The following is a 14,555-nucleotide window of genomic DNA, read 5'->3' as shown; positions in this document are numbered from 1 at the left end:
GAGAATCGACTGGACAGAGGAGCCTGGCTGGCTACAGCCCATAGGGTCGTGAGAGTCGGACATGAATTAGCAACTAAACCACCACCCCTAAGGCATGTAAAAGAGCTATTCAAAATATTTTTAAAAAAAAGAATCAGAGGAGAGTTGGTATCTATTTCATGACTGTAAGTAAATCAAACAACCTCTCAAAGAGTCAATTTTCTCTTCAGGATTTTTTAGGAAACTCAAGAAATTAAAAAATATACTTGAAGAAAGTACACAAGATACAGCTAATATTACCAAGTCCTACAGTTCTTACTGTTGTTGAAAATCTCTGAAATGTTATCTGCCTATACAGGTAACAACCCTAAGCAACCCAGAAAAGCTGACTTGTTCACCTTTTCTGGATGAATTTAAGCATGGCTACCAGACAGGACCAGAGCCAAGAGTCTGCATTTTTGTGCCTCTCCAATGTGATTCAGTTTATATGCTAAACTCCAAGACTGTTCATTTACTTCTTCCCAGTTCCCTCTAGCTATTGTCATGAGACTGTAAAGTCATTACTGCTCTTTACCTACATCCTGAGCATTTTCCAGTTCTCAAATGAAATAACTTTCTTGTATTAAAAATAAAGTTAATTACAGTTCAACTCTCAAGGGTGGTGTTCAGCTGCCAGCTTTTACAACTCCCTTTTCTTAACCTATGTACCTACTCAAGAGCCCAGAAATACACATATCTGACCATCCTTTTAATCGGGCCAGCTCATGGGGTTCCCAAGAGCAAACACAAGCCCACTCTTACCCGCAGTGCAGATAAAGAGTCCACGCTCTTTCAATTTAACTCTCAGTGCTAGCAGCACTGACATACTAAATCCTTAAATTACAACAGGCCAGAGAGCTGTGTCTGTGATTCTAATGCTGCCACTATTCAATTTCCCTGTAGAAATGCTTCCAAGGTAGGGATATATTTAACATGCACAGTTTGGCACTAGCCTGGTGAGACCTGAGAGTTAATGTCTGGAAAAAATGTATTTCAACACTGGCTTCTGGTGTGCTGCAATCACTTGATCAGAAACCAGTCTTGGGAAGCCTTTTCGACACAGCCACAAGAACAGCAATGCTCAGCATGCACAAAGAAAAGCTAAAAGCAAACATGTGAAGGGGAAGACTTTTCTATCTTCTTTGCCTCCTACAAAGTTAAGAAGAAAAATGTTATGCTCTCTGTCAGTGGGTCAAACAGTACAGGTAACAGTCTGGATCAGGACTTAAACTTGCCAAAGTTTATTCAACCTTGTTTGAAAAATCTAGAAACTTATTTAAATGAGAATAAAGATGAGATGCAAAGGTATTTGTTGCAGCATTAGTTATAATAGCAAGATAACTGTCCTCAATGTCTATTAACTGACGAATGAATGAATTCTTATCTATAATGGATTAGACATCTAGGTCAAAGAATATTGAATAACATGAGAAAATACTCATAGTATTGTATTAATCAAAAAAAGTGAGATATAGAATCATATATGATATATATGGTCTCAGCCATACATAGTTGAGTAAAGCAATAACATACACAATTCTGTGTGTATACACTGTATCAAGAAATTTATTTACACATTAAAAAATAGGAAGACTACCCTAAGATGATAACAGTGGGAGTCTTAAAATACTATTTTATTTTCTACATAAAACACGCCCCAACACACAGGCACACATACACACAACCACAGATGCAAACAGTATAACAGCAAGGATTAATTCACCAAAATCCTCCTGACCTAAAACACATTCTGGCACACAGAGTTTCTAAATAAATATCTGCTAAACAAAGAAGATATACTACTCTCACAAACAGAGAAATTATTTTTAAATAAATACATTTATTTTTAAACCTTCCTGTTCCAAGGCAGAGCTCAGATCAAAGCTCTAAACAGGCAGGATCCACTTTTACTAGCTCAATACATGGAACAGTATCTTCTCAACCAACCTTCGATGCCTAATCATTGGTTCCTCTTACATTCCTTCAAGCTAACAGGCTACTTTAGAAAAATGGGGGGAACAGGTCAACAATGTTAACTCTGCAAAAGATAAAATAGTACACCCGGCCTTAGCTGCAGGTCTTTTCTTCATCCTCCCAAACAATTACCTTGTGACTGTAGCAATAGCACAGGTAGGACCCAACGAGTCCTTAAAATGGAATACTCTCACATACACTTCTCTGCAGTTCAGGGACCTTTTCTCAGTCAGTTCACGGAAGCCACTCAGAATACACCACTAATACAGAAAGAAAGCATTCTACTGACAGCATGATCAATTTTTAATCATCTCAAGTATATCACCTATTTGGAACATACGGGATGGATTCACTCTTTCTGGATGCCATGCCATCATACAGCTGGGCACTCACTACTAATGGATGCACATTCATTTCACTGTTAGGGAGGAAAACTTGCTGCACAGCAATTTCTGTAATGTACTTCAAATATAAATGCCTTGCTGATTATCTTTTATTCTGGAGCCTTTCTGTCTCAAGGGGCCTCCACTAGCAGAGGTGATCACGAGCAGGTCGCTGTCAGATTGCTCACATTTCAGAAGTCTGAGGTCAGGTGCTGCTGTAGTGGTTCTACTGACAGCAGACGGCTGGTGGCAAGCAGTGGGGCCCAAGGCAAAAACCCGGCTTCTTGCTGTTAGAGACTGCAGTGTGACATCACTGCCGTTAGACAGGTCTTAAAGGATTCAAAAGTATTTGAAGTTTAAAGTATGGACATCTACATCAAAGACTATAAAGCTATTTTTATAAATGCTAAATATCTTTGGATAACAAAACCATGAAAAATCCAGCAGCCTATGAAATCTAAATCTTCCGATAGACCAATTTCTTTCCCATTTCTTTTGAAAGGAAAATTTTTCAGCTGTGTTACAAGGCATTCAGTGGTAACATCATTCAAACTTAAAAGAATATGCAGGGACTTCCTTGGTGGTCTAGTGGCTAAGACTCCATGCTCCCAATGCAGGGAGCCTGGGTTCAATCCCTGGTTATGGTACTATATCACACATGTTGCACCTAAGACCCACTGCAGCCAAATAAACAAAAAATTGCTTTTTAAAAGAATATTCACATTTGCATTTACATTTTTAACTATCTAGCTTTTTTTTAAACCATAAATGGTTTCATACTGTATATAATCTATAAGTTTTATAAATAAGAATTATGCAAAACTTCTGTATCTCAATAAATGAATTATTTCTTTTAACAGTATGGATGTACTATTAATTCATTTAACCATTTACCTGTTGATGGACCCTTCAGGGATTTTTTTGTAATTATCAGAATGAGAGAGCTTCTGGTATCTAATTTCCTGTATCTACATTTCTTTAGATAAAAAGTCTAAAAAGAAAGTAAACAGAAATGTAGACATTTTAAATAACTGCCAATTTAATGAGGAAGCTAAACTATTTGAGTATTTTAACTCACACTTCCCGGATTGCTGACTACGTATTTTTTTCTCTCATGTGAAATGTCTCTATATGACTTCTTTCATTTTCCTCTTTTTCTTCCCTGTAAGTTTTTCTATATATTCTGGATATAATTCCATATCTGGTAAGAATGTAAACACATCCTCCTGCTGCTGCTGCTGCTGCTAAGTTACTTCAGTCGTGTCTGACTCTGTGCGACACCACAGACGGCAGCCCACCAGGCTACCCGTCCCTGAGATTCTCCAGGCAAGAACACTCGAGTGGGTTGCCATTTCCTTCTCCAGTGCATGAAAGTGAAAAGTTGAAGTGAAGTCGCTCAGTCGTGTCTGACTCTTAGCAACCCCAGGGGCTGCAGCCCACCAGGCTCCTCCGTACATGGGGTTTTCCAGGCAAAAGTACTGGAGTGGGGTGCCATTGCCTTCTCCAATGCATGAAAGTGAAAAGTGAAAGTGAAGTCACTCAGTCATGTCCGACTCTTCCTACCAGGCTCCTCCGTCCATGGGACTTTGCAGGCAAGAGGACTGGAGTGGGGGTGCCACTGCCTTCTCCTAGTCTGTCATTATTTTTCCCTTGTTTATGCTGCCCACTGTTATATAGAAATTTTCGTCTAATTTCTATTCCTCCAAGTTAGAAAACATTCTCCTATACTTCTTCTAAAGCAGAGGTTTTGGCTTAGCAGTACTGCCTTGGGAGGGACTGAGGAAAACAGCTGTGGACTGAGCAGCCAGGGCAGTTTCTCCTCATGCCCCGCTCCAAGCCCTAGAGCTGTGAATGACCACCTAGGAGCACCTGCTTCAAATGCTGCTGGGGGAGCCGAAGGGTGATGCCTGCACCTGACGGGCTATTTTGGGGAGGGAAGGGTGATTAACTGTGACTCCTCTGCTGCCTGGGGCTCCCCACCCTAGTTTAGGGTGGGCAGGCTCCCCACTTGCCCCTCATCCTGAGTTTACCAGAACTAGCATGAATCAGGGTGTAGCCACCTCCATTCCAGCACCCAATGGAATAGCTGATATGCCTGGAGAAAAATGAACTTATAGGCCAAAATAACAAGGTATTTGAAAACTACAACCATTTCCAAACAAAGCACAGTCAACTACAGATCTATCAGCAGCAGAAATTTTAGAAGTGACTGACTAAGAATTTTAAATTAACTATATTAAAAGAAATACAGTGACATGAAAGAACAAAAAAAAAAAATAGGAAAGAACCAAGCAAAATTACTAGGAATGAAAAATAAAATAGTTGAAATAAACACAATGTATAGCATAAAGAGCAAATGGAACAAAATTGAAACTGGAAGATCAGATTGAGAAAACTCCCAGAAAGCAGGAAAACACAAATAAATATATTTGAAAAATAGGTAAGGTCAGAGGAAAAGAAAAAATACATCCAAATTACCCAGAATTAAAAATCAAGATAATATCAATGTAGTGGTGGTTGCAGGGAGGAAAATCAAAGAATGAGAGAGTTTCTGGTATCCAATTTCCTGTATCTATGTTTTTTAGATAAAAAATCTAAAAAGAGAGAGAGAATAAGATGGCAGAGGAGTAGGTGGACATGGAGTACCTCGCTCTCCACGGATACATCAGAAATACACCTTCAGACACAGAAGTGCACGCAGAACACCAGCCGAGAGCAGACAGGAGGGCCTGACCAGTGGAAACGAACCCACAGAACCATGCAAAAGTCAGTAGGATGAAGGAACCAGCGGGAAAACAGGAGTGTTAGTAGGATGGCACCTGCCCTGAGCGGGTGGGGGAACTGAAGCAGGGCTCCAATCCCCACAGCCAGGCAACTGTCTGAGTCAGAGGAGAAACATTTAAGGCTGAGAGCAAAACAGCTGATCTGTGGCAGCCTAAACGGAATGAGAATCAAGACAGTCCTTGCCGCAACCATACATATGCCGGGGAGGAATGGAGCTCTACTGGAAGGGACAGCGGCTGGGAGCTGGAGTTGAGGGATTGTGGAGCAATCCCAGGGCGAGGGCTGCTGTTGACTGTGGAGAGACAGATCCAGTGGATGTGAGGGAGGAGGCTGCAGTGGGAAATGCCTGCAGAGGAAAGCCAGGCAGCCACGGAAGCAAGGCCATAGTGCTGAGTCACACGTAGAGGATGGAGCCATCACCATAGCCCCTCTCCCCCCCCCAGGAAAGTACTCGAGAGACTGGCCCATCCAATGCCTGACGCACTGAACTACAGAGCAGGACCCCACCCAGGGTGCTCCTTTCAGTGACTGATGCACCGAACTACAGAGCAGGGCTTCCTGGTGGCTCAGAGGTTAAAGCGTCTGCCTCCAATGCGGGAGACCTGGGTTTGATCCCTGGGTCAGGAAGATCCCCTGGAGAAGGAAATGGTAACCCACTCCAGTGTTCTTGCCTGGAGAATCCCATGGATGGAGAAGCCTGGTAGGCTACAGCCCACAGGGTCGCAAAGAGTCGGACAGGACTGAGCGACTTCACTTTCACAGAGCAGGACCACCCTCTGCCCAGGGCAGCCCTCTGAGTGCCTGGAGCCCGAACAACAGAAAAGGACCCCAGGCGAGGGATCCCTCTAAGTGCGTGCCTGAACGGGCGGAGCCACAGAGAAACTCTGGCCAAAGAGGCCCCCTGAGCACCAGCTGCAAGAGGCTGGAGAAAAGCCTCTGATCAGGCCATAACTCCTGCCGCGGAGGCAATCCGTGTCCCTGCACACTTGGCGCCGCCACGGTTCCCCAAGCCAAGCAGCTGCACCACCTTCACACACAACCCTCACTGGGGCAGAGCTGCCACAGGCCAAAAAGAAGGTGTGTGTTCATGCGCCCAAGGTCTCTTTGGTCCTGTTCGACTCTGCGACTCTGTAGACTGTGGCCTGCCAGGCTCCTCTGTCAGAGAGGGGGTTCTCCAGGCAGGGATACTGGAGCGTATTGGCCAATACTGGGTGCCACACCCTCCTAGAGCGCTGTATTTCCTGATGCCCTAGCTGCCAACCCCCCTGAGTACCTGGTGCTGCCAGAACCCCTGCAACCCAAGCAGCTGCACCACCTCCATACCTGGCCCTCACAGGGGCAAACCCAAGTCCTCCAGGGCAGCCTCAGGACCTAAACCCCAGTGGATGATCCACATGCAGAGGTGGAAATAAAACCACAATTGAAACCCAGGGGCAGTGTGGCTAAGGAAGAAGACCCAAAACCTTCCCACCAGCTATACAAGCTGCAGATTACATCCACACAATCAACTAGGCAGACTCTGTGTCTATGGAATATGTAAAAGGCCACTGAGAGCTCCCACAAAAGAAAATGCACTCTGATAGCTGTGGAAATTGGAGGCAAGAACACACAGGAGTAGGACCAGATGAGAATCTGAGCTGCCCCCACAGCAGGTCCAGTGATCAGCACAGTGCTGGAGGGCATCCTAGGCAGGTAAGGTGGACTGGGATTCCCAGTGCAGGAAAGGACTCTGACAGCAGTGACTCAAGATAAACCTTTATTATTTTCAGTTTTTGACTTGTTCTGTATATTCTCTTGGATTTTTTTTCTTTTTTCCTGTTTTCCCCCCTCTGTTGTAGTTCTCAATTTTACTGACACTGAGAAATCCAAAGCCTGAAGGCTTTTGAGCCTTTTCTTATTTCCTCAGTCACATTTTTTATTGTTGTCATAAACTTCTGCCTCTATTTGGCCTTTTGCAGTTCTGTGGGGTTTTCCTCTTTTATTTCCTTTATTTTTAATTTTAATTTTTTAAACCTATTATTATTTTTTCTACATTTATTCCTTTGTTTCCTTTTCCTACTGTTCTTTCCCCTTTGCAGTTAATCTTTCACATATATAAATCTTCTTCATCTACTTCTATTTAACTTGGCATATCTATTCTTTCTTTCTTTTCTTAATCTCCTTTCCTCTCAAAATATTTGTTAGTTTTATTTTCATTGCTTTATTCCCCAATTGGATGACCCACCACATAGAGTAATGTAAATAAAAGCAAAAGTAAACAAGTGGAACCTGATTAAACTTTAAAGCTTTTGCACAGCAAAGGAAACTATCAGCACGGTGAAAAGACAACCCTCAGAATGGGAGAAAATAATAGCAACTGAAACAACTGACAAAGGATTAATTTCCAGGATATACAAGCAACTCATACAGCTCAATACCAGAAAAACAAACAGCCCAATAAAAAGTGGGAAAAAGACCTAAAGAGACATTTCTCCACAGAAGACATACAGATGGCTACCAAACACATGAAAAGATGCTCAACATCATTCATTATTAGAGAAATGTAAATCAAAACTACGAGATATCACCTCACACCAGTAAGAATGGCCCTTGTCAAAAAGTCTACAAAAAATAAATGCTGGAGAGGGTGTGGAGAAAAGGGAATGCTCTTGCACAGTTGGTGGGAATGTAAACTGATACAGCCACTATGGAAGACGGTATGCAGATTCCTTATGACCCAGCAATCCCACTCCTAGGCATATACCCTGAGAAAGCCAAAACTGAAACAGACACATGTGTCCCATTGCTCACTGCAGCACTGTTTACAAAAGGTAGGACATGGAAGCAGCCTAGATGTCATTCGACAGATGAATGGGTGAAGAAGTTGTGGTATATAGACACAATGGAATATTACTCAGCCGTACAAAGGAATGCGTTGGAGTCAGTCCTAATGAGGTGGATGAACCTAGAACATATTATACATAGTGAAGTAAGTCAGAATGAGAAATATAAATACCATATTCTAACACATATATTGCATGGGAACCTGGAATGTCAGGTCCATGAATCAAGGCAAATTGGAAGCAGTCAAACAGGAGATGGCAAGAGTGAACATCAACATTCTAGGAATCAGCAAACTAAAATGGACTGGAATGGGTGAATTTAACTCAGATGACCATTATATCTACTAGTGTGGGCAAGAATCCCTTAGAAGAAATGGGAATAGCCATCACAGTCAACAAAAGAGTCCAAAATGCAGTACTTGGATGCAATCTCAAAAATGACAAAATGATCTCTGTTCGTTTCCAAGGCAAATCATTCAATATCATGGTAATCCAAGTCTATGTCCCAACCAGTAACACTGAAGAAGCTGAAGTTGAAAGGGTCTATGAAGACCTACAACACCTTTTAGAACTAACACCCCAAAAAAGATGTCCTTTTCATTATAGGGGACCGGAATGCAAAAGTAGGAGGTCAAGAAACACCTGGAGTAACAGGTAAATTTGGCCTTGGAGTACAGAATGAAGCAGGGCAAAGGCTAATTAAGTTTTGCCAAGAGAACACACTAGTCATAGCAAACACTCTCTCCCAAAACCACAAGAGAAGACTCTATCATGGACATTACCAGATGGCCAACACCAAAATTAGGCTGATTATATTCTTTGCATCCAAAGATGGAGAAGCTCTATACAGTCAGCAAAAACAAGATTGGGAGCTGACTGTGGCTTAGATCATGAACTCCTTATTGCCAAACTCAGACTTAAATTGAAGAAAGTGGGAAAACCACTAGACCATTCAGTTCAGTTCAGTTCAGTTCAGTTGCTCAGTTATGACCATCTCTTTGCGACCCCATGAATTGCAGCATGCCAGGCCTCCCCGTCCCTCACAAACTCCCAGAGTTCATTCAGACTCATGTCCATCGAGTCAGTGATGCCATTCAGCCATCTCATCCTCTGTTGTCCCCTTCTCCTCCTGCCCCCATTCCCTCCCAGCATCACAGTATTTCCCAGTGAGTCAACTCTTTTCATGAGACGGCCAAATTATTGGAGTTTCAGCTTCAGCATCAGTCCTTCCAATGAACACCCAGGACTGAGCTCCTTTAGGATGGACCGGTTGGATCTCCTTGCAGTCCAAGGGACTCTCAAGAGTCTTCTCCAACACCACAGTTCAAAAGCATCAATTTTTTGGCACTCAGCTTTCTTCACAGTCCAACTCTAACATCCATACATGACCACTGGAAAAACCATAGCCTTGACTAGACGGACCTTTGTTGGCAAAGTAATGTCTCCGCTTTTGAATATGCTATCTAGGTTGCTCAAAACTTTCCTTCCAAGGAGTAAGTGTCTTTTAATTTCATGGCTGCAATCACCATCTGCAGTGATTTTGAAGCCCCTGAAAATAAAAGTGTCCACTGTTTCCCCATCTATTTGCAATGAAGTGATGGGACCGGATGCCATGATCTTAGCTTTCTGAATGTTGAGCTTTAAGCCAACTTTTTCACTCTCCTCTTTCACTTTCATCAAGAGGCTTTTTAATTCCTCTTCACTTTCTGCCATGAGGGTGGTGTCATCTGCATATCTGAGGTTATTGATATTTCTCCCGGCAATCTTGATTCCAGCTTGTGCTTCTCATGATGTACTCTGCATATAAGTTAAATAAGCAGAGTGACAATATACAGCCTTGACATACTCCTTTTCCTATTTGGAACCAGTCTGTTGTTCCACGTTGAGTTCTAACTGTTGCTTCCTGACCTGCATATAGGTTTCTCAAGAAGCAGGTCAGGTGGTCTGGTATTCCCATCTCTTTCAGAATTTTCCACAGTTTATTGTGATCCACACAGTCAAAGGCTTTGTATGACCTAAATCAAATCCCTTATGATTATACAGTGGAAGTGAGAAATACATTTAAGGGACTAGATCTGATAGAGTGCTTGATGAACTATGGATGGAGGTTTGTGACACTGTACAGGAGACAGACAGCAAGACCATCCCCAAGTAAAAGAAATGCAAAAAAGCAAAATGGCTATCTGAGGAGGCCTTACAAATAGCTGTGAAAAGAAGAGAAGTGAAAAGCAAAGGAGAAAAGGAAAGATACACCAATGTGAATGCAGAGTTCCAAAGAATAGCAAGGAGAGATAAGAAAGCCTTCCTCAGTGATCAGTGCAAAGAAACAGAGGAAAAGAATAGAATGGGAAAGACTAGAGATCTCTTCAAGAAAATTAGAGATACTAAGGGAACACTTCAAGCAAAGATGGGCTCAGTAAAGGACAGAAATGGTATGGACCTAACAGAAGCAGAAGATATTAAGAAGAGGTGGCAAGTATACACAGAAGAACTGTACAAAAAAGATCTTCATGACCCAGATAATCATGGTGTGATCACTCACCTACAGCCAGACATCCTGGAATGCAAAGTCAAGTGGCCTTAGGAACCATCACTACAAACAAAGCTAGTGGAGAAGATGGAATTCCAGTTGAGCTATTTCAAATCCTAAAAGATGATGCTGTGAAAGTGTTGCACTCAGTATGCCAGCAAATTTAGAAAACTCAGCAGTGGTCACAGGACTGGAAAAGGTCAGTTTTCATTCCAATCCCTAAGAAAGGCAATGCCAAAGAATGCTCAAACTACCGCACAATTGCACTCGTCTCACACACTAATAAAGTAATGCTCAGAATTCTCCAAGCCAGGCTTCAGCAACACGTGAACTGTGAACTTCCAAATATTCAAGCTGGTTTTAGGAAAGGCAGAGGAACCAGAGATCAAATTGCCAACATCTGCTGGATCATCCAAAAAGCAAGAGTTACAGAAAAACATCTATTTCTGCTTTACTGACTATGCCAAAGCCTTTGACTATGTAGATCACAATAAACTATGGAAAATTCTGAAAGAGATGGGAATACCAGACCACCTGACCTGCCTCTTGAGAAATCTGCATGCAGGTCAGGAAGCAACAGTTACGACTGGACATGGAACAACAGACTGGTTCCAAATAGGGAAAGGAGTATGTCAAGGCTGTATACTGTCAGCCTGCTTATTTAACTTATATGCAGAGTACATCATGAGAAACGCTGGGCTGGATGAAGCACAAGCTGGAATCAAGATTGCCAGGAGAAATATCAATAACCTCAGATATGCAGATGATACCACCTTTATGGCAGAAAGTGAAGAACTAAAGAGCTTCTTGATGAAAGTGAAAGAGGAGAGTGAAATAGTTGGCTTAAAGCTCAGTGTTCAGAAAATTAAGATCATGGCATCCGGTTCCATCACTTCATGACAAATGATGGGGAAGCAGTGGAAACGGTGGCAGACTTTATTTTTGGGGGGCTCCAAAATCACTGCAAATGGTGACTGCAGCCATGAAATTAAAAGACGCTTACTTCTTGGAAGAAAAGCTATGACCAACCTCCTCCATCCATGGGATTTTCCAGGCAAAAGTACTGGAGTGGGTTGCCATTTCCTTCTCCAGAGTATCTTCCCAACCCAGGGATCAAACCCGGGTCTTCCACATTGTAGACACACACTTTACCATCTGAGCCACCAGGGAAATCATGACCAACCTAGACACCATATTAAAAAGCAAAGACATCACTTTGTCACCAAAGGTCCATCTACTCAAGACTATGGTTTTTCCAGTGATCGTGTACAGATGTGAGAGTTGGACTGCAAATAAGGCTAAACGCTGAAGAATTGATGCTTTTGAACTGTGGTGTTGGAGGAGACTCTTTAGAGTCCCTTGGACTGCAAGGAGATCCAACCATCCATCCTTAAAGAGATCAGTCCTGAATATTCACTGGAAGGACTGATGTTGAAGCTGAAACTCCAATCCTTTGGCTGTCTGATACAAAGAGCTGACTCATTTGAAAAGACCCTGATGCAGGGAAAGATTGAGAGCAAGAGGAGAAGGGGATGACAGATGATGAGATGGTTGATGGCATCACTGACTCAATGGACATGAGTCTGGGTAGACTCCAGGAGTTGGTGATGGACAGGGAGGCCTGATGTGCTGTGTTCATGGGGTCGCAAAAAGTCGGACACACCGAACAACTGAACTGATCTTAACTGACCACATATATACAGAATCTAGAAAAATGGTGCTGAAGATTTTATTTACAGGGCAACAACGGAGAAACAGACATGGAGAATAGACTTAAGGACATGGGGAGAGGGGAGGAGAGGGTGAGATGTATGGAAAGAGTAACGTGGAAACTTACATTACCTTGTGTAAAACAGACTGCCAACGGGAATTTGCTGTATGGCTCAGGAAACTCAAACAGGGGCTCTGTTTCAACCTAGAGGGGTGGGAGTTGCTAAAGGGAGGGGATATATGTATACCTGCTGCTGCTGCTGCTGCTAAGTCGCTTCAGTAATGTCCGACTCTGTGCAACCCCATAGACGGCAGCCCACAGGCTCTGCCATCCCTGGGATTCTCCAGGCAAGAACACTGGAGTGGGTTGCCATTTCCTTCTCCAATGCGTGAAAGTGAAAAGGGAAAGTGAAGTTGCTCAGTCGTGTCCAACTCTTAGCGACCCCATGGACTGCAGCCTACCTGGCTCCTCCGTCCACGGGATTTTTCAGGCAAGAGTACTGGAGTGGGTTGTCATTGCCTTCTCCATATGTATACCTAGGTCTGATTAATTTTGAGGTTTGACAGAAAACAGCAATATTCTGTAAAGCAATTATCCTTCAATAAAAAATTAATTAAAATATATATATAAAGGAAAAAATTGTAGGAAGGAAAAAAAAAAGTCTAAAAAGAAAGTAAACAGAAATGTAGACATTTAGGACAAGTTAAAATAACAAGGACACTCAAAGCAGGTCTAAATATACATAGGAAACAATTAGGTTTGAGGGAAACTAAAATAACTTTTAAGAGAGGCAATACAGGGGGCAGGAATGCAGATCTTCAAAACTCCTAGAGATTTAGTCGCGTCTTTGAACTGTTCCATACGTAACTCAAACTATTTCTTGTGTAACTTCACGTGTACTCTTACTTGAGTCTTTAAACTTTTTTTCACTTGTAACTCTTACGAAAACAAATACTTAAAGAGTATGAAGAGAACCCATAATTCATAAGAGCGGGACTTATACCCCCTGCAGCTGGGGCAGTCTAGCTCAGTGAGCCCGAGGCACTATTTGCATCCTATGATGCTCATGCCAAGCAGGGCCTCTTCCACAGAAGACATTTGAGGAATCGCCATTTAGAGAGAAAGAACCAACCACTTATTAAAAGGTGTGAACTTCTTCATTGTCATTTGCCTCTGATGCAAGTCCAGAGTTGATACAGTCCCGTTAGGAAAAAGTTCAACTTCCTACTGCTTTTCCTCACATAGTTGTAACTAAAGTGAGTCCTCTGCCAAACACAAGGTGCGGCAGGGCTGATGCCAGACTAATGGACCTGTCAGAGTTATTAAAATGACTTCCTCAGCTGATCTCACATCTTCTTTTTCCAAACCTATATAAGAAATCAGTACTTTCTGTCCAGATATAAAGACTCCAGCACACAACTGTGAATAACTGATGGACTGATAAAACTTGCAATGTTTATGCATCAAACACAGACAACAGTGCATGAAGATAGGATTTTGGCAAAGAGCAATGCTTGTGCTGGTTCACAGTATTACCATCTCTTACTATTATCAAACACATGTCACAGATATAATTGCTTTGGCTATTTCCAAGGTGATACACAAAACAGTTAGCTATATTGAGTTCTTTCTTCCTGTTTACATAATCTGAGGCAGAGCCAGAGATGTCTAACATTCAAGCATCTGTTCCTATTCCTTGTATACAGGTCCTGAGATCGAGTTTATTTTAGTCGTAGGGAGCAAAATTAAAACACAGATGAAAGAAAACAACGGCAGTTCAGGAAGAGCCAACGTACCTTCAACATGTAGTAGAAGGGGAACCAGGACAGGAAGAGGTCAGAGAAGAATTCGACAATGCTGAACACACCATATACTACCCAGTAGGTCAGCCACTGGGTATCGTCTTCTTTGTTGGGGCTTTCTATGGCTTTCATTCTGAAAGGCAATACAAAAGCAAGTGTATTATGCAGTAAGATCTCAATGAGACAATTTCGATCATTATACTCTCACGCTGCCCTTCAATACCAACTGAAAAACTCCAGCAATATATGTACCATGACAGTAGATGCGTGAATTCAACATGAAAACAGACGGCAAAGTAGAAATATCAGGACGAGCTACTGTAACTACTCGTTACCAGTCCTCTGGTCACCAGAGATGCCAGCACCGTTGTCCCATGAGTCCCCACCTTGCCTGAGCCTCCACCACCACTCCAGGAAATAGCACTGCTGCTGCTAAGTCGCTTCAGTCGTGTCCGACTCTGTGCGACCCCACAGACGGCAGCCCACCAGGCTCCTCCGTCCCTGGGATCCTCCAGGCAAGAAGGCTGGAGT

General features: G+C 42.6%; 1 protein-coding gene across 2 annotated transcripts in view; it reads right to left on the bottom strand.

Moving 5' to 3' along the window:
* REEP5 (receptor accessory protein 5) overlaps nucleotides 1-14,555 on the bottom strand; it is a 49,251-nt gene that overhangs the window by 7,980 nt on the left and 26,716 nt on the right. For both annotated transcript variants that reach the window (XM_060418717.1, XM_015096696.3), the window contains exon 3: nucleotides 14,019-14,157. In XM_060418717.1, coding sequence (XP_060274700.1) covers nucleotides 14,019-14,157 — 139 coding nt within the window. The remainder of the gene's footprint in view (nucleotides 1-14,018; nucleotides 14,158-14,555) is intronic.

This window comes from Ovis aries, chromosome 7 (assembly GCF_016772045.2).
Source record: "Ovis aries strain OAR_USU_Benz2616 breed Rambouillet chromosome 7, ARS-UI_Ramb_v3.0, whole genome shotgun sequence".
In the NCBI taxonomy this organism is placed as follows: Eukaryota; Metazoa; Chordata; class Mammalia; order Artiodactyla; family Bovidae; genus Ovis; species Ovis aries.
The sequence above is the reverse complement of the archived record's forward strand: the minus strand, read 5'-3'. Positions and strand labels throughout refer to the sequence as shown.